The sequence below is a fragment of the Heteronotia binoei genome, chromosome 11 (genome assembly GCF_032191835.1).
Source record: "Heteronotia binoei isolate CCM8104 ecotype False Entrance Well chromosome 11, APGP_CSIRO_Hbin_v1, whole genome shotgun sequence".
Taxonomy (NCBI): domain Eukaryota; kingdom Metazoa; phylum Chordata; class Lepidosauria; order Squamata; family Gekkonidae; genus Heteronotia; species Heteronotia binoei.
The window spans coordinates 83,718,826-83,738,597 of record NC_083233.1 but is presented as its reverse complement, the minus strand read 5'-3'; the positions used below and the strand labels follow the sequence as shown (position 1 = coordinate 83,738,597).

General features: G+C 55.2%; 1 protein-coding gene across 1 annotated transcript in view; it reads right to left on the bottom strand.

Annotated features, from left to right (window-relative positions):
• SGSM1 (small G protein signaling modulator 1) overlaps window positions 1-18,955 on the bottom strand; it is a 62,438-nt gene extending 43,483 nt beyond the window's left edge. The window contains exons 1-2 of the mRNA XM_060249189.1: window positions 18,803-18,955; window positions 1,349-1,424 (exon numbers count right to left, since the gene is read on the bottom strand). Of these exons, the coding sequence (XP_060105172.1) occupies window positions 1,349-1,424; window positions 18,803-18,955 (229 nt within the window). The remainder of the gene's footprint in view (window positions 1-1,348; window positions 1,425-18,802) is intronic.
• Window positions 18,956-19,772: the final 817 nt, after the last annotated feature.

The following is a 19,772-nucleotide window of genomic DNA, read 5'->3' as shown; positions in this document are numbered from 1 at the left end:
CAGGACTCTTAGCCAGGATGGGACCCCAGGGCAGCGGTGGCCTGCGGTAGCTCTCCAGATGTTTTTTGCCTACACCTCCCATCAGCCCCAGCCAGCATGCACTCAAGGCATCCCTGGCAGCATGCTGGCTGGGGCTGATGGGAGGTGTAGGCAAAAAACATCTGGAGAGCTACTGTTGGCCACCCCTGCCCTAGGGGAAGAATCCCTGGGGGTTGGGGGAGAAGAAACCAATGCATTGGCATGCCCACAGTGTCTCAAGCAGCTGCCACAAAGAGGTTCCTGTTTGGGTTTGCACCCACTCTCCTTTCTCCCCTCGGGCCAAAATGGAAGACAAAGGAGATATTGGATTTATATCCCACCCTCCACTCCGAAGAGTCTCAGAGCAGCTCACAATCTCCTTTACCTTCCTCCCCCACAACAGGCACCCTGTGAGGTGGGTGGGGCTGGAGAGGGCTCTCACAGCAGCTGCCCTTTCAAGGACAATCTCTGCCAGGGCTATGGCTGTCCCAAGGCCATTCCAGCAGGTGCAAGTGGAGGAGTGGGGAATCAAACCCGGTTCTCCCAGATAAGAGAGCTCTGGCTGACCCAAAGCCCTTCCAGCAGCTGCAAGTGAAGGAGTGGGGAATCAAACCCAGTTCTCCCAGATAAGAGAGCTCTGGCTGACCCAAGGCCATTCCAGCAGCTGCAAGTGGAGGAGTGGGGAATCAAACCCGGTTCTCCCAGATAAGAGAGCTCTGGCTGACCCAATGCCATTCCGGCAGCTGCAGGTGGAGGAATGGGGAATCAAACCCGGTTCTCCCAGATAAGAGAGCTATGGCTGACCCAAGGCCATCCCAGCAGGTGCAAGTGGAGGAGTGGGGAATCAAACCCGGTTCTCCCAGATAAGAGAGCTCTGGCTGACTCAAGGCCATTCCAGAAGGTGCAAGTGGAGGAGTGGGGAATCCAACCCGGTTCTCCCAGATAAGAGAGCTCTGGCTGACCCAAGGCCATTCCAGCAGGTGCAAGTGGAGGAGTGGGGAATCAAACTCGGTTCTCCCAGATAAGAGTCCGCACACTTAACCACTACACCAATCTGGCTCTCTAAACTGGAAGTCCTCAGCCGACTCCAGTAATTTGTCAAGATGCCAGAGCAGACCAGGGTTCATTTCCTTCCCAAGAACTGGGGTTCAGCTGTAAGCAGGCAGCCCAGGGCTGGAGGGGGGCAGCAGGGGTCATGAGCGGAAGGCCCACAGCCACCCAGGCTTGACTGAGCTGCCCAAACCAGAGAGGAGCTCCAGACCGGAAGGAGCTTCTTGCGGAGGGGGAGCCAAAGGAACAAAGGAGCCCCAGCCCCCCCCCCTCGACTCACCGCAGAAAGAGATGATGTGGCTGCTGTCCTCATGCACGAACTTCCTGGTGACGGCTTCCTCCATGATTTGCTTCACCTGCCGAAGAAGACAAGACCGGGAGGAAACACTTTGGCTAAACAAGAGAACCCCAGAAGGCCAGACTGAGCACTTTCCCCTCTTGGGGCTTAAAGCTGCGCTGGGGGGGGGGGGGCAGGGTGTCATGTGACATTTCTGATGAGGCTTGGCCCCTCCCCTTCCCCAGGGCCCTAATCCCGAGAAGGCTCCTGTGCTCCAGATTAGAGACCCTCAACAACGGTTTGATTTTGATGTTTTTCTATCTTAATGTGCTCTTCTGTTCCATGTATTTACGTGAGTGTCTAAGCCGCCCTGAGCCTGCCTTTGCGGTGGGGGGGGATACAAATTGAATAAAACCAACAAGCTGCAGCCTCTTTGGTGCTGAGTCAGCTCTCACGGCCACAAAGCAACCTGCACTTTGCAGGCATCGCAGGCACTGCCCTTTTCTAAACAGCAAATGAGTAACGGTGCATCATTTTATTTTTTAAATGACCCTATAAAGAGGAACACTTTACTGAAGAGGCGCTCACTAAAACCCCCGCCCGTGTATTTAGTCCCTTCTGCTACCCTGTGCTTCCTCCTTCCACGGTACTCCTGGCACCATATCTGCTGCTCTCCCCTCCTTGACCCTCACACCAGCCTTGCGAGGGAGGCTAGGCAGCCACAGAGGGTGGCAGGCTGAAGACCACCCAGGGAGCTTCCATGCCAGAGTGGGGATTTGAACCCGCGCCCCACAGATCCTCGCCCAGCACTGCAACCTCTGCACCACACTGGGTAAACACTTGGCTGCCGGATTATAAATCAGCTTGAAAAAAAGCAACTCCCCCCTCCACCAAGCGTCCTGAGTTACAATCCAGCCAGCAGCTATCAGCCACCAGGCTCTTCCTGGGGCATGGGTCGTTCTGGCCTTTGCAGCACAAGCGACCAAATAAAAAGCTCTTGGAAGGGTCCCCCCCCCCCCACCAACAAATACACACACACACAAATCCAGGAAAGAGATTGTGTGTTAAGAACATAGTGGCCAAAAAACCCAGGTGCCATCAGGAGGTCCACCAGTGGGGCCAGGACACTAGAAGCCCTCCCACTGTGCCCCCCCCCAGCACAAGAATACAGAGCATCACTGCCCCAGACAGAGAGTTCCAACAATACGCTGTGTTGTCATCATGGGCAGAAACAGACAGGGAAGGAGGGAGAGAGGGGTAACTGAAGGCTGAAGGTTAAGAGCCGTGGGGGGGAGAGGAGTTGCCTCAGGCTTTGAGCACCTGCATCCTTAGCCTTTAGAAATCCATTCAAGACCATTCTGCACACTCGGCCCATTGCAAGCATGAGAGGGAGGGGGGCATCTGCGAAGGATTTAACCCCCCCCCCCACTTGGATCTGCCACCCATCTTCTGGCTCATCCCCCCCCCCGCTAATTTTCAGTCCCTAAAGCTGGCTGGGGGGGGGAGGGGAATAAAAACCACTTTGGATGAGAAGTGTGTAGAGGGGGGGATCAGCATCTCATTCTACCTGCCAGCCCCCTCTGCAAGTGGATAGCCCCCCCAGCATCAAAGGAGTCTCAGAGCAGCTCACAGTCTCCTTCCCCTTCCCCTCCCCTCAACAGACACCCTGGTAGGTAGGTGGGGCTGAGAGAGCTCTGACAGAAACTGCTCTTGAGAGAACAGCTCTGGGAGAGCTATGACTGACCCCAGGCCATTCCAGCAGGTGCAAGTAGTAGGGAATCAAACCCGGTTCTCCCAGATAAGAGTCCACACATTTAACCACTACACCAAACTGGCTCTCTGGTATGGGTGGGATGCAAGCTTCTCTCCCTTCCTCTCGCAACAGCCTTACAAAGGCTGTGATTCACACGTGGAATTCACTGCCACAGGAGGTGGTGGCAGCTACAGGCATAGAGAGCTTCAAGAGGGGATTGGATAAACATCTGGAGCAGAGGTCCATCAGTGGCTATTAGACACAGCATATTGTTGGAACTGTCTGGGGCAAGTGATGCTCTGTCTTCTTGGTGCTGGGAGGGCAGCAGTAGAAGGGCTTCTAGAGTCTTGGCCCCACTGGTGGACTTCCTGATGACACTTGGGAGTTTTTTGGCCACTGTGTGGCACAGAGTGTTGGCTGGATGGGCCATTGGCCTGATCCGACATGGCTTCTCTTATGTTCTTAGGAGATGGTGGCGGCTACAAGCATAGCCAGCTTTGAGGGGATTAGATAAACGTATGGAGCAGAGTTCCATCAGTGGCTCTTAGCCACAGTATATTGTTGGAACTCTCTGTCTGGGGCAGTAATGCTCTGTATTCTTGGTGCTTGGGGGGCACAGTGGGAGGGCTTCCAGCCCCACTGATGGAGCTCCTGATGGCACCTGGGGTTTTTGGCTCCTGTGTGACACAGAGTGCTGGACTGGATGGGCCATTGGCCTGATCCAACATGGCCTTTCTTATGTTCTTATGCCAGTTTGGTGTAGTGGTTAAGTGGGAGAACCAGGTTTGATTCCCCACTCTTCCACCTGCAGCTGCTGGAATGGCTTTGGATCAGCCATAGCTCTTGTATGAGTTGTCCTTGAAAGGCCAGCTTCTGGGAGAGCTCTCTCAGCCCCACCCACCTCACAGGATGTCTGTTGTGTGTGTGTGTGTGTGGAGGGGGAGACTAAAGGAGATTGTGACTGCTCTGTGACTCAGAGGATAGGATGGGATATAAATCCAATATCTTCTTATGCAAGGTAGGTTAGGCAGTTAGGCACTAGCTCAAGGCCCCCTACTGAGTCTCCTGGGGGGGATCCCTGGTGGGATTTGGAGCTGCACCCCAGGCCCCAACCCAACTCTCTCCCCTAGGTCTCACTCATACACCCCCAGGACCACCTATTTGTGCCAGGGGGAGCTGGCAAGAATGCTTCACTCTCATCAGTTGCTTCCCGCCTGCCCACAGCTTCTGAGGACCATGTGTGGAGAGGAGAGAGAAGGGAGCAGATGGCAAGCGGAGGGGGGGGGGGGGATGTGCACAGCTGGCAGCCAGGCAAGGCTCCACCTGCTCCTCTCCTCTCCCTCTCACCACAGAATGCGAGAACCTTAGAAGAGCTTAGCCCTCCCAGCCCAGCTCCCTGCCCGGTCTCCGAGGCCTCCATGCCGCTAAGCAGGGGTGGAATTCTAGCAGGAGCTCTTTTGCATATTAGGCCATGCCTCCCGATGTAGCCAATTCTCTGAGAGCTTCCAGGGCTCTTCTTCCAGGGCCTGCTCTGCTCCAGGACTGGCCCGTTCCCAGGGCAGACAGTGAGATTTTTTAATGCTATCGGTGCTAGGCAGAGTGAGTAAAAGACTTTCTCCAAGAAACTTTGCCTGCAATTTATGGTGTCCTTTGTTCTCTTGGTAAGAGCCCCATAGCGCAGAGTGGTAAAGCTGCAGTACTGCAGTCCTAAGCTCTGCTCACGACCTGAGTTCGATCCCAGTGGAAGCTGGGTTCAGGTAGCTGGCTCCAGGTTGACTCAGCTTTCCATCCTTCCGAGGTCGGTCAAATAGTCCCCAGCTTGCTGTGGGAAAGTGTAGATGACCGGGGAAGGCAATGACAAACCACCCTGTAAAAAGTCTGCCGTGAAAACGTTGTAAAAGCAACGTCACCCCAGAGTCGGGTGACCTTTCCTTTCCTTGTTCTCTTACAAAGAAAAGGGAAATTTGATCACAAGCTGCATCTGATGAGACAACACAGAAATCTCTTAAATACATAAATTTAAAAGATGAGCGTTCCTATGCATAAGAATATCTTATTACTGGAGGCAGGGGGTGGGAAGAAATGCTGCCAGAAATTCCTCCCTCTTTCAGCAGTCCCCGCAAAGGGTTTAAAACAAGACGTGTCTGAGACTTTTGTCGCACTCAGACACCTGAGGAGTTATTTGTGCAAGAGTTACAATCAACATTTTGAAATCTGGGGACCAGTTTGATCACGATCAGTTAAAGCTGCACTGTAGGCTGGACAACTTCTCTCTTGCTTGTAGATTCCTATTTTAACAAGTTTGTAGGTGAATTCTTACAAAAAGAGAAAGAGAAGCAACATGCTGTAGAGCCTGAAGGGCTGGGCCGGGACTCTTGAAGACCACCTCCTCTGGAATGAGCCTATCTATTTGCTGAGGTCCTGGGCTAGTTGTCCTTGGCTTCAGAAGCTACATGGACAGCTACTAGGGCAGAGCCTTTTCTATGGTGGCCTCTCACTTGTTGCGTGCTTCCCCAAACACACTCACCTCTAGCCTTCCCAGCTCTCCTTCAGCACCAAGCTAAACCTGTCCCAGTTCCCCAAACTTCTGAGCTGAAGTCTTTGACCTATTTTTAAATTTGATTTTATGCTTTATCCTTATTCTTGTATTCTCATTTGCACGGAACGCCCCTGGAGGCCAATGGTGAGAAAGCAAGGGAACCCTTGGAATTAAAAAAGAAGAATACTTCAGGGGAATAATTTTGAACTTCTTCATTAACTTGCAAGGAGTGCTGATGGAGCAACTGAGCTCTCGCAAGGCTCAACAACTACAAAAGTGCTCCCTAACAATGCAGAGGGGCTGTGGTGGCTCAGTGCAGAGACTCTGCTTGGCGTGAAGAAGCTCTCAGGGCGTTCAACCCCTGGCAGCATCTTCAGCTGAAAGGCTCAGGTAGCGGGTGATGCTGGAAGTCCCTCCACCTGAGCTGCTGTCAGGCTGGGTTAACAAGATTGCCCTCGATGGTCAGTAGAAGGCAGATTCACGTATTTGTGTGCATGAGAATCCTAGAATCCGAGAACTGAAGGGACTCCAGGGTCATCTAGTCCAACCCCTGCACAATGCAGGAAACTCACAAACCCCTCCCCCTAAATTCAGAGGATCCTCATTGCTGTCGGATGGCCATCTAGCCTCTGCTTAAAAACCTCCAAGGAAGGAGAGCCCACCACCTCCCAAGGAGGAAGCCTGTGGAAACTTAGAATCATAGAATTGGAAGGGACCTCCAGGGTCATCCAGTCCAACCCCCTGCACAATGCAGGAAATTCCACAAACACCTAAATTCACAGGATCTTCATTGCTGTCAGATGGCCATCTAGCCTCTGTTTCTAAACCTCCAAGGAAGGAGAGCCCTCCACCTCCCGAGAAAGTCTGTTTCACTGAGGAACCGCTCTACCGGTCAGGAAGTTCTTCCTAATGTTGAGCCGGAAACTCTTCTGATTTAATTTCAACCCACTGGTTCTGGTCCTATCTTCTGGCACCACATAAAACAATTCCACCCCATCCTCTGTAGGACAGCCCTTCACGTATTTGAAGATGGTGATCCTATCACCTCTCAGCCGCCTCCTCTCTAGGCTAAACATGCCCAGCTCCTTCAACCTTTCCTCATACGACTTGGTCTCCAGACCCCTCACGATCTTCATCACCCTCTTCTGGACCCCTTCCAGCTTGTCTATATCTTGTTCCAGCTTGTCTATAAAGCATGAGGCTGGCAGGCTGGCCGGTCGGCCGCCTCCTCTCCCCATTATGTATCACAAGGAGAGAGGCCAAGTCCTTCTGTTGCTCTCTGTCTCATCTGTCAGGGGGGACAGCCCGCTCAGGGTGAGGCCCTGGGGCCAACGTTGGCATCTGCGGCTCTCTTCTGTTTCCCATGGAAAACTCAGCTTTGCCGCTTCTTTGCCCACAGCTGAGGCACCTGAATCAATGCCGATGACTCATCCTTTTCAGGCCTGAATTTTACCACCAGGCTGCTCCCCTCCTCCCCAAACGTCCCTCTTGGGCGAGAAGGAAGGCATTCAGTGTCTTTGCAGTGCTCCCTGCTTCTCATTAGCCGAGCCAACTCATAGCAGCCAGGTCTTGTGGGGGGACTTCAGCCCCAAAAGCTGCTTGCAATGCCAGAGCTCAGCTTGGGAAGCCAGAATGAAGCAGAGCGTACTTTGGGACATGTGCAGAGTGTCTCTCAGGCACCGCGTGTGGCACCAGAAGATTCCATCCCACACAGGCTCCCAGCGAGAGCTTCTAGCATCAGGCTGCTGTTTCTCTGGCTGCCAGGATCCATTTTTTCGGCCAAGGCTCCCAGGCAGCTCAGCAGCCTCTTTCTGGATTGGCCCCCTTCACTTTGCAGGCGGCAGCATTGGCCACTCACTATGCAGTTTCACCTTTTCTCAGACAGGGACAGTTTCCAGGCTAGAAGGAAAACAGCGCCGGGCCCCACAAAGGCATTCCTCTGCTCCAAGTCCCCCTCCTTCTGCAGGTGAGCCACCCAAAGGACTGCGAGGTTGCACAACAATGGCGCAAGGGCCATTAGTGGGCGGGGAAGGGTTGGCACCGCTCCAGGCCCAGGCCACTGCCAGTCATGCCCAAGACAAGCCCATCCTGCAGCCTGGCCCAGGAAGGGATGATGAGTGTACCTGGCATGAACTAGCCCCTCATACCTGAGGCCTTTCTTTGCGTCCTCCAGCAGACGATCCAAGAGTCCCCTCACGTCGCCATTTCACCCCCTCCCTGTGATCTTATGGAACGGAGGACTAGCAGGGACTCATTCTGCACGCTGCTTCTCCTTGGAGCCAGGAGGAAATGTTGACCATCCAGAATGCAACAAACAGCTCTGCCTCAAGCCGAGGTGGGCTCTGGCCTTATACCCCTGCATGGAGTTATGACAGCCAGGCCTGCCCCATGTGCAAAAAAGGGGGGAGTCATCACTTCTGGGGGCTCACAGGCAACAAGGGGCTGGGCTTCCCTTTGAGGTCCTACCAGCCCAGGCCTTGGAGGTCACGTGTGCCCTTCCTTTATGCCCAAGCCTCTCCTTGCCAGAAGCAAATTCTCTCCCCCAGCCCCACACTCCCCCACATTCCCCTGCTGAGGATGCGGGTTGACAGCCCCATCGCTTTCAGCCATGCAAACTACACCTTGTCCAAGGCCCAATCCTGGCTCCAAGCACTCCTGGGAAGGGACCAAGGCTCTGTGAAATGTGAGGTCAGAAGAATGTCACATACCAGGCAGCCCAGAAGACCCCCCCCCCCACTACACAAAACCTCGGAGGTGACAGACAGCTGGAAGGGCCCAGGATCTCACTGAACACCAGACAGCTTCACATAGTCTTGCTCACTTGATGTTTGCCCGCATTTTGTGGTCCAAAGCACGGCACCCTTAGAACTTCTGTTATTCAGGCACACAGGGCTCCAACTGGCTGAAAACTGAGGGAGGGGTGGTCTTGTAGAAACTTCCTGCCCATCTTGGACATTTCAGCACCAAGTTCTCTGCAAGGCCACGTCCCCTCCCTTCGCCTCCCCATCCAAAGGGGCTGCCTCAGCCCAATGGACTCTTTTCCAGAGATGTAGTTTATTTTTTTTGCTATATTTATAGCCCACCTTTCTCATGGATACTCAAGGCAGGCTTCACAGTGTAAAACCAGGCAGCCAAATAGCACAAGGCATCCAATCCACAGTGTCACGGGATTACAATGTTGAGAAACGGGGTCTGCACAACAGCTAGAACTGAGTCCAGCAGCCCCCGAGAAACAAGCAAGATTTGGGTGGCAGGAGCTTTGGAGAGTCACGCCACTCCCTGCCAAATGGGGGGATTTAGCTCTCCAAAGCTCCTCCCCCCATCTGGTGGGTTTCTCAGGTGCTTCCGGATTCAGTTCCTGCTGTTCCACTGAAGACCAGCTCAGCCGCCCTCCTGAAACTGACGCAAAAATAAGTATCAGACTCGATGTGCCCTGGAGAGCGCAAAAAACAAAACCACAACATTAGAAAAGTGCAGAAAGATCCACTGAGGTAAGGCAGAAAATCCTGCCCCCCCCCCCAAAAGTCTCATGCTATATTTTCCCATGGAAAATTTCCTGCCTCTCAGAAGTCAACACCATCTGTTTATTTATCACCAGCACTGCCAATCAATCGTGGCCAAGGAGCTAAATGCAGGATATGAAGCACAGACAACCCCCTATTGCTTGCAGATCGCCTGCTGGCCTCCTTTTGCTAATATTATTTGAGCTGGAACATTTTCTGATTCCTGTCTTCTTGGGAAGCCCACAGACCCGGTAAGAGCAAGATAACAGGTCTTCTGTTCCGTGCATACAAGCACTCTGGCTGCCTCGTGCCAGGCCCGTCTCTCCGCAAATTCTGCAGACGCCCACAAAAAGCACCTCTCGGCACATTCATGCCTTCAGGGGCAGAGCTCAGACTTTCTTTCAGGACATGGAGCCCTCCCCAACAACAAACACCCTGTGAGGTGGGTGGGGCTGAGAGGGCTCTCACAGCAGCTGCCCTTTCAAGGACAACCTCTGCCAGAGCTATGGCTGACCCAAGGCCATGCCAGCAGGTGCAAGTGGAGGAGTGGGGAATCAAACCCGGTTCTCCCAGATAAGAGAGCTCTGGCTGACCCAAGGCCATTCCAGCAGCTGCAAGTGGAGGAGTGGGGAATCAAACCCGGTTCCCCCAGATAAGAGAGCTATGGCTGACACAAGGCCACTCCAGCAGGTGCAAGTGGAGGATGGGGGAATCAAACCCAGTTCTCCCAGATAAAAGAGCTATGGCTGACCCAAGACCATGCCAGCAGGTGCAAGTGGAGGAGTGGGGATCAAACCCGGTTCTCCCAGATAAGAGAGCTCTGGCTGACCCAAGGCCATTCCAGCAGGTGCAAGTGGAGGAGTGGGGAATCAAACCCAGTTCTCCCAGATAAGAGAGCTCTGGCTGACCCAAGGCCATTCCAGCAGGTGCAAGTGGAGGAGTGGGGAATCAAACCCAGTTCTCCCAGATAAGAGAGCTCTGGCTGACCCAAGGCCATTCCAGCAGGTGCAAGTGGAGGAGTGGGGAATCAAACCCAGTTCTCCCAGATAAGAGAGCTCTGGCTGACCCAAGACCATGCCAGCAGGTGCAAGTGGAGGAGTGGGGATCAAACCCGGTTCCCCCAGATAAGAGAGCTATGGCTGACACAAGGCCACTCCAGCAGGTGCAAGTGGAGGATGGGGGAATCAAACCCAGTTCTCCCAGATAAAAGAGCTATGGCTGACCCAAGACCATGCCAGCAGGTGCAAGTGGAGGAGTGGGGAATCAAATCCGGTTCTCCCAGATAAGAGAGCTATGGCTGACCCAAGGCCATGCCAGCAGGTGCAAGTGGAGGAGTGGGGAATCAAACCCGGTTCTCCCAGATAAGAGTCCACACACTTAACCACTATACCAAACTGTGGTGCTGGAGGGGAGTCTTACAGATAACTTGGACCACCGAGTAGACAACATAAGCAAGTTCTAGATCAAGTCAAGCTTGAACTCCTCTTGGAAGCTAAAATGACTAAGCAGAGGTTTTGACTAAGCTGAAATGACTAAAGAGAGGCTTGTACTTTGGTCGCATGAGGAGAAGACAAGAGTCCCTGCAAAAGACGATCGTGCCAGGAAAACTGGCAGGCAGCAGGAAATGAGGACGATCCAGAACAAGTCAAAGAGGGGCCTTTCGTCTGCAAGCTCTGAGCAAGGCTGTTAATGATCAGACTTTTTGGAGGTCATTCATTCACACACACAGAGCTTGACACACGCAGGCCAACGGCAGGGCTTCCTAATAGCCAGTAGCAGCCCTTTTCCAGATAAACACTGGCAGACCAGCCCAGGCAGCCCTGAAAAACCTGTTCTCTGCCCTTCATGTTTGCGTATGTGTGTGTGTAAGTCAAGATCAGATCTTTCAGCTTGCAAATACATCACTCTGTTAGCAAAACACACTCTGGATGCTGTCACCAGCAGGCAACTCCAATATCCTGTGGGGAGAAACTGAAAAGCTCCGCTGCAGATAACTGAACAAGCAACACCCAGTTACTAATTAAAGCAGAAACACGGCTGCGCAGCATCGCCGGCCTTCGGTCTGTGTTTGCTCTGGGTGATGCCAAGGGGAAGATCACCCGGGAGGAGCCAGGTAAAGGCCAAGCCTGCTCAGGTGCCTTCCACCCCACCCTGCTTGTGTTTTTAAAGAAGAGAGTGAACTCCTGTTTCACTTTGCTTTGCTTTCTTCTTAAATACCAACCGGCTTGGCTATGTACCTTTTTTAAATGCGCAGGCCATTGACGTCAAACTTTTAGAAGCAGGGGACATATTTTCAGCAACTCCCCGTGCACAGTTCAGAGGAGAGGGGCGGGGACACGCCTCCTGTAAGTCAACATTCTGAGCACTTGGTAACCCAGGTGTGGCACTTCCCTTCCCTTCCCTTCCCTCCTGCAGAGGTAGGAAGTGCCACGGCCAAGGCTTAGGGTGTTGTTATGGGATCTGCTGGTTTGCAGGCCCAGGGGGTGGAGGGAGGCCCCGAAATGGGCCAGCTGCAGCCTTTAAAGCAGCGGCAGGCACCTCGCCTGGCCCAAGCACTTCCCCGTTCAAGGCCAGCTCTTCCAGCCTCAAGAAGAGCCCGCAAAAGTGGACACAGCCAGGTGTGGCCCAAAGCCCACCCTGCTGTTTCCGGGATTATCAGCTACTCACAGACGCTGTGGCTGTCATGGGTGCTGGGGACCCTTCAGAGGAAGTTGAGTCTGATGCGGAAACTGTGCCCCTGCCACCTGCACCAGTGCCCCTGCCTCCTGCTGGAGAAGATCCCAGCCCCCCTGCCTCGCCCTCTCGGGTGGCTCGTGTGCGTGACCGCCTCCGGCAGGACCTCAGGGATCGGAGGAGGGCGGCACACTCACAAGCAAGACGCTCCCTGAGCCCTGAGTTCTGAGAGGATTCTGGCCCTTCTAAGAGCAAGGATGCTTGAGTGGTAACAGGATCCTGGCTGCCTCCCTGAGCCAGCAATTAGCCCAAACGGGCAACAGCCAGCAGAGGGCTATATAGCTGTGGGCTTTGGGAGGAAGCTTTGTGGAAGCAACTAGTCATCTCCCTGACATTCTAGCATCCACTCCGGCTTGACTTTGGTTCCTGACTCCCTGACTTTGGCTTTGGACTTCTGGACTCCCTGACCTCGGCTTCTGGACCTCAGACCTGTGATACTTCTACAGTGATTCGGATTTGGCGCCTCGGACCCTCCTGCTTACTGGCTACAGACCTCGGACTGCCTCTGGACTTTGCCTGACCCGGCCCCAGCCGTGACAGTGGCCCAGCAGGCTGGAGCTTCTGACAAATTATCATGCAGCCTGAAGACCAGAGGAAGACTTCCCCGGTGCTGGAGGTGTGTGTTTCCTCTCAGCTGAGTTAGCATGAGCTAGCTCACCGTTTGTTAGCCTCCGGCTCACACATTTTTGCCTTAGCTCACAAAAAAATGGCCCCAGAGCAAACTAGTTTATGCCGTAGCTCACAACTTGAATGCTAGTAGCTCACAAAGTAGAATTTCTGCTCACAAGGCTCCACAGCTTAGAGGGAACATCGCCCCCCACAAGGCCTTGAATTCAGCAGGAGCTCCCAGGAGCCCAGCTCCTGCACCTTTCGGAGGGTTCCCCTTCCTCCTCCTCCCCACCTACCTACCTTGTCCATGGAATAGCAGGTGCAGCTGCATAACAATCCCTGGGTGAGCTCCACCACCTATTTTTCTACAAAATGACCCCTGCCCCCAGCCATCATCTGGCCCCCTCAGTGCATTAGACGTTTCCCTGGACCAAGCAGCATGCCCTCGGAGGCTAGCAAGGCTCCCTCTGCCAGCTGCCTGCAAAGACCCCAGCACCTATTTCCCAGCAGAGGCTGCCCTCAAGGACACCGGCTGGCTCCACTCTGCAGGCCCCCTCCAGGTGCTCTACGGCCTCCCTCCAGACTCCACTGCTATTACCATCAAGCGGAAGGCCTTCCTCTTTTCTGGATGTGCCATATGTTGAATTGTGAGCCACGTGTCCACAAGACAGACCCACGTGACCCGCAGGAGCCTTGCCAGGGAGCAGCTCCAGCCAACTGCTCCACAAACGGGACATAACTCAAAAGAATCCCGGCCGGGGGGGGGGGGGATACTGGATCCAGCAAAAAAGAAAGACGGGCAGTGAGAGCCACAGAAGATTCAGTGGACTGGGAGAGCAGCACTCCTTCACAAGTACCGAGGGTCACATCCTGACCCAGGAGGCCCGGGGCACTGCTTCTGCCCAACTAGCTGTGTCCGCAGCAGATGTCTGGGTGAGCAGCTCTCTTGGCTGCCTTCATGCCTAGCCAGGGAGGGGAGGTGGAATCCTCCTTTTGGAGGCTGGGAAAGGAACGGAGTGGCGAGAGAGATGCAGTTTGGATGAGCCCCCCTCCCCTTGCAAGACTCCACGCAGCAAGAAAAAGCAGCGATCCCTTGGCAGTCGCCCGCCTCCCCTTCCCACCCACAACAGTGACGCTGGGCGGATGGAGCTGCTGCGTTTCAGCTTCCGTCCTCTCCTCCGCACCCACCACACTCCTAACCATCCCCATCTTTGAAACTCTGGTGCTCAGCTCAGGAGGAGGCTGCGGTTTCCCTGGAAACAAGCCGATGCTATCAGCGCCGGAGGACGAGTTCTGAGTTCTCACAACTGGGCCAGCAGGGGAAGAGATGGCTTCTGACCGGAGCCTCGCTCTCTTCCTGAATGGCTATCAAAAAAGGATGACTCAGAACAGGGTGGGAAGAACACGGGGTTCTCTCTTGCAGGTGCTCGAGAGCTGCTAGCAGCAAGCCACAGCCTCCACCCCCAAACGGAAAGAAAACGTCTCCCCCTCCCATTTCATAAAACAGCACAGCACAGAGCCTATGAAATGGCCCATCTGTTTCAAAAACACTTTCAAGGGTGACTGGCAGCTTCAAATCATGGCTCCTTGTACCACTGGCTCTTTTTCGTCACCTTAATTAAAGCCAGGTGGATTTTTTGGACAGACAAGAGTTGTCACTGGGGCCTTGCATCACCACTAAATTCCAAGCTCAGTCCAACCCAGATCAGCCTCATCTTCTAATTCTTGTCAGTCTCCAGACAGCGGCAGAGAAAGACGCTGTGTCTCCCAGAGCTGGCATGGATAGCTTCACATTCCTCCCAGGGAATTGTACAAACTGTAGCTTGTGTGAGCCTAGGATCTCCAGCACATAATGCTTAGCACTCGAGCAGGCGTCATTTTGCAGAAAAATAGGTAGCGGAGCTCATTAGCATATTCCCCCCCAGCCAAAAGCAACCCGATGCAAGAAAGGAGAGCCCCAGGCGAGCGAGGCCTGCTTGGGCTGGCTAGAGATTCAGCCAGCCCAAGCAGGCCTCCCTCACCTGGGGCTCTCCTGGGCTGCCCCCCAGTCAAAAGGCCAGCAAGCCACCCGCCACCCAAAATCACATAAGTGGAGAAAGGGTGGCGTGGGCTTCTCCAGGGGTTAATGTGGGCTGCTGGGGTTGTGGCAAAGCCCCTGGTGGCTGGCTGGTTGCCCACTCTCCTGATCCAGGGATTGTTATGCAGCTGCACCTGCTATTGAATGGACAAGGTAGGCGGGGAAGAAGAGGGGGAACCCTCAGAAAGGTTCAGGAGCTGTGCTCCTCTGAGCTCCTGCTGAATCTGAGGCCTGCACTTGAGGCAACCTACAGTTCCCAGGATTCTGAAGGGGAGGGAATCATGACCTTTACAGTGGTGCAAAAACCATGCATTTTAAGGATCATTACAACTGCATAAAGCTTGTCTTTTTTTAAAAAAATACAGTGATTCACATCAGGTTCACGGGCAATTGGACATTAACTACACCACGCAAGAGATAATAAGGTCCATGAATCTGATTTTAAAAATGTGTGGGAGAGGCCAAAAGCAATCCAATTCTCCTAGTCTGCGCCAGCCTTCTCCATTCAATGGAGGCCCCCTATCAGCCATGCCCAGCAGCGGAGGCCTGCTCAAGGCATGACTGTGTCCATTACTGAGGAACAAAAATGTCTCCAGCCGGCTGCTGGCAGATCAGACAATTAAAAGACATTCACAGCCCACTGCAGATGGAGCCCCCCCCCACTGCAATTAATGGAGGAGGAGGGGGCCCCGGCAGGGCTTGCTGATGGCTTGAGCATCCTGAGCGTTAAGTGACTGCCTTACTTCCAAAATCAGAGGCGGTTGCCCAGGCAACCCAAAGAGCTTCTTCCTGGTCTGCCATCACAACAAATTTGGAAGTTCTCAAAATGGTTGCCCTGAAAGCCTTCCCGTCAACGAACGTATGAAGCTGCCTTCTACTGAATCAGACCCTCCTTGGTCCATCAAAGTCAGTCTTGTCTACTCAGACTGGCAGTAGCTCTCCAGGGTCACACCTATTTGCCTGGACCCTTTTTAGTTGGAGATGCCGGGGATTGAACCTGGGACCTTCTGCTTACCAAGCAGATGCTCTACCACTGAGCCACCCTCCCTCCCAAGGTGGTGAGCTTTCTCTTGGTCATATTTGGACATATGAACATATAAAGCTGCCTTCTACTGCACTTTCTCTTGGTCATTTTTGGACATATGAACATATAAAGCTGCCTTCTACTGAATCAGACCCTCAGTCCATCAAAGCCAGTCTTGTCTACTCAGACTGGCAGCAGCTCTCCAGGGTGGGTCTCAAGCTGAGATTTCCCACACCTATTAGTCTGGACCTTTTTTAGTTGGAGATGCCAGGGATTGAACCTGGGACCTCCTGCTTACCAAACAGATGCTCTTCCACTAAGCCACCGTCCTTCCCCATAGTTGAACATAATGAACACATACAAACATATGAAGATGCCTTCTACTGAATCAGACCCTCAGTCCATCAAAGTCAGTATTGTCTACTCAGGCTGGCAGTGGCTCTCCAGGATCTCAGCTGAGGTTTTTCACACCTATTTGCCTGGACCCTTTTTAGTTGGAGATGCCGGGGATTGAACCTGGGACCTTCTGCTTACCAAGCAGATGCTCTACCACTGAGCCACTGTCCCTTGCCTAAGTCAGATCTGCAAAGGTATGCAGGATGGCCCTTGGGGTCAGGGCAACTCAATCTCCCCAGAACCCGACAGCAGAACCCACTGCATCTCTTTCTAGAGAGAAAAAAAGGCCAACTCATACGTGCCCCAGATCAGCCTTTGGTTTGTGCCCCTGTTTGCACAGCCCGTTCCTTCAGTCCCTACACGAGGTTATCCACCTCCGTTGGGCTTCTCCGGTCAGGGGTCTTAGGAAACCAGCTGGAATGAGCAGCGCAGTAAAAACGAGGCCTGCAGGTCATTCTCCCCACCACCACCTCCTGCTCCTTAAGCGGTGTGGCCACAGGCAGCCGAGAAGAGGCCGACTACAACGGCCACAGACCGCCTGCTCTCTACTCAGCTAGAGGCCCTGAAAGTGCCTGATTCCGACATCCCCAATTCCAGGTACGAGGAGGGGCCTGCGTGTCAGAACCACTTCCCGCTTGCAAGAGCAAACAGGCGGAGGGGCCCAAGTGCTGCCCAGGGAGGCCTCTGTGGCCACAACGCAGCAGCTGATTCATCCCACACCGTTCCCTTGGAAACCACGTAACCACCCAGGTGTTCACGGCATGTTCCAAAATGGCACAAATCCCAGAATACGCAGCTAGCCTTGAAGGTGCTACGGAATTTTTCACATTCCCGTCCCCAAAGAGGGTGGGGAGCCTGAACAAAACTCATCTGTGGCCTTTACGTAACATCGTCAGATGCCGCGTGAAAGAAAAGCACAGCGATGCAGCAGCCCTTCCCTTCCGGACAGGAGAGCAGTGACAGGGGAGGGGGCAGGGGAGATGGAGAGAGAAGCCCTCCTGCCCAAGCCCTCTGCTGTCCCCCCACCCCCACACCCCTATATCACCAGGCAGAAAGTAGTTCACTGGTTTCACAGAGAGCAGGGGTGGCCAACGGTAGCTCTCCAGCTGTTTTTTGCCTACAATTCCCAGCCATTGGCCATGCTGGCTGGGACTGATGGTAGTTGTAGGCAAAAAAAAACCCTGGAGAGCTACCCTTGGCCACCCCTGGCATATAGGCTTCCTAGAAGAACAGACCCCAATGCCTTCTCTTCTCCACAGGACCTGAGTGGGATGCTGGGATGGTCTCTTGGGTGGGGGCAACAGAGGCAACACAGCCAGCCACCAGCTCCCCCCAGGGGCCACCTAGATGGAGCCACCAAAAGCAGATGCCCCTTTTGAGCCCCTCTCAAGAATCCCAGGGGCTTGCTGAAATGGAGTGGGGAAATGACTTTGATGAGCCTTCAAACCTTGCTTCATAAGAATCTCAGAAGAGCCCTGCTGGATCAGATTAGTGGTCCATCCAGTCCAGCCTCCTGTCTCACACAACCAGTTCCTCTGGAGGGAGCCAGCAGAGAGCACAAAGAACCTGAGAAGAACCTCAGAAGAGCCCTACTGGGTCAGACCATCTCATCCAGCATTCTGTCTTCTCACTCATTTCCTCTGGACCACCAACAACAGGACATAGAGACTGAGGCCTTCATAAGAACATCAGGAGACCCCTAATGGGTCAGACCAAAGATTCATCTAGTCCAGCATCCTGCCTCACACAGTAGCCAACCAGTTCCTCTGGAGGGCCAACAACAGGCCAGAGAGGCCAAGGCCTTCCCCTGAGAAGATCAGCAGCAGCAAAGCCCCACTGGATCAGACCAGGGAGGGCCCATCTAGTCCAGCCTCCTGTCTCACACAGTGGCCAACCAGTTCCTCTGGAGGGCCAACAACTGGGACAGAAAGACCAAGGCCTTCAGAAGAGCATCAGAAGAGCCCTGCCAGGTCAGACCAGTGAGGGTCCATCTAGTCCAGCCACCTGTCTTCTCACACGGTGGCCAAGCAGTTCTTCTGGAGGGCCAACAATAGGGCAGAGAGGCTGAGGCCTTCCTCTGAGAAGACCCCCAGAAGAGCCCTGCTGGATCAGAGCAGGGAGAGCCCATCTAGTCCAGCCTCCTGTCTCACACAGTGGCCAACCAGTTCCTCTGGAGGGCCAGCAACAGGACATAGAAGCCAAAACCTTCCCTGAAGTTGCCTCCTGTTGCTTTTGGCCCTGAATGTGAATTTATGACAGCTGCTGGTACTGAACAGCCCAGACATCAGCTCTGGGTTTTGACCCTTCATCAGGGCAAGAACCCTGGAGGTCCAGACAGAGCCCTTGGCCACCGGATAAGGCAGGAGGCAAACGGCCGGGGAGGGCTACATGCAGTTGCTCTGTCCCTTCAGTGCTCATAGCAAATGCGGGTGGGGCTCTTGGCATAGTCTGTGCATACTCAGAGGCACTCTTCCTCCCTAATTCTCCCCCTATTGCAGAGCTAAGCCAGAGCTTAATCAGAGTCTGAACCCCACAGCCCCTCTGTGAGGTCACTGGGCCCCAGTTCTGGAATACAGAGGGCCAGGACAAAGCCTCTGAGCAGGCGAAGAGTGCCATTCCACTCCCTAAGACTAGAGAGAAGGAGGTCCCCAAATCCCCCCCCCCCAACATTTCCTCTTGGCTTGTCACTCACAAGCCCCAGAATAAGCGGGGTCTCCCCAAGACGCCCCAGCCACCATCAGCCCCTGAAGCCCCCCCACCCCTCCCTCCGCAGCCCCTGCCCCCTCCTGCCCGGGAGCCCCGACGGCCCGAGGAAGCCCCTACCTCCTTCTTGGCGGTGCGCAGGAGGCGCTGGCGGGTCTCGGCCTCGGCGGGCAGCAGCAGCAGCGAGGAGGGCGTCAAGGCGCGCAGGGCGGCCGATCCCGGAGCCCCCCGGCCCGCCCCGGCCCCCGCCGCCCCCCGCCGCCCAGCCGCCATCCCGCCGCCGCCTGCAGCCCTCGCCGCCGCCAGCAGGAGCACCAAGACGCCGCCGCTAAGGGGCGCTCCCGCCAGCCAGCCAGCCCGACGAGGAGGAGGAGGAGCCGCCGCCGCCGAGGCCACGCCCGCCCGCCCGCCCGAGTCCAGCCCCAGCCCGCCGCCGCTCCCTCCCTCCCTCCCTCCTTCCCAGGCGGGGCGGCCGGCCGGTTGCCAAGGGCTGGGCGGGGGGTTCCGGGAGATTGGGAGGCGGCGGGGGGGAGAGAGAGCGAGCCCGCCCTCCCCCCCCCAGGCGGCCTGCCCCCCCACGCCTCTCTCGTGGCAGCGGGGGGGTGGGGAGGGCGATTCGGGGCAGAGGCGGGCGGCAGAGGGAAGGCTTTCAATGGGGAGGGGCTTGGGGGGAGGCCGAGAGCCCTCCTCCCTCCCAGCCCCGCGGCGAGCTGGCCTCTCCCAAGCAGGCTTCCTGGAGCCTGGAGCCCCGGGCCTGGCTGGCGCTGATCCAGCAGGGCTCTTCTTGCGCGGCGGAGGGGCCACCGCAGGAAAGGCCAGGCTGGAGCGGGCGGCCTGCTTGGCTCATGCAGCAGGGCCTCTCTTGGCCACCGGGGCATGGCGCAGACACCCGCCGGGGCCTCAGGGCACAAAGTCAGCCTGCTGCCTCCCTGCGAGGGGGCCCTGGCCGCCCCCACGTGCATTCCGAGGCTCGCAGGCAGCCAGGAAGCGTCGCAGAGCGCCTTGCCCGAAGAGGAACCGGCTGCTTGCGGGGGACTCTCTAGGTGAACGGGGGCGAGGCCAGCGCCTTCTCCCGATGCTGCGCTGCAAC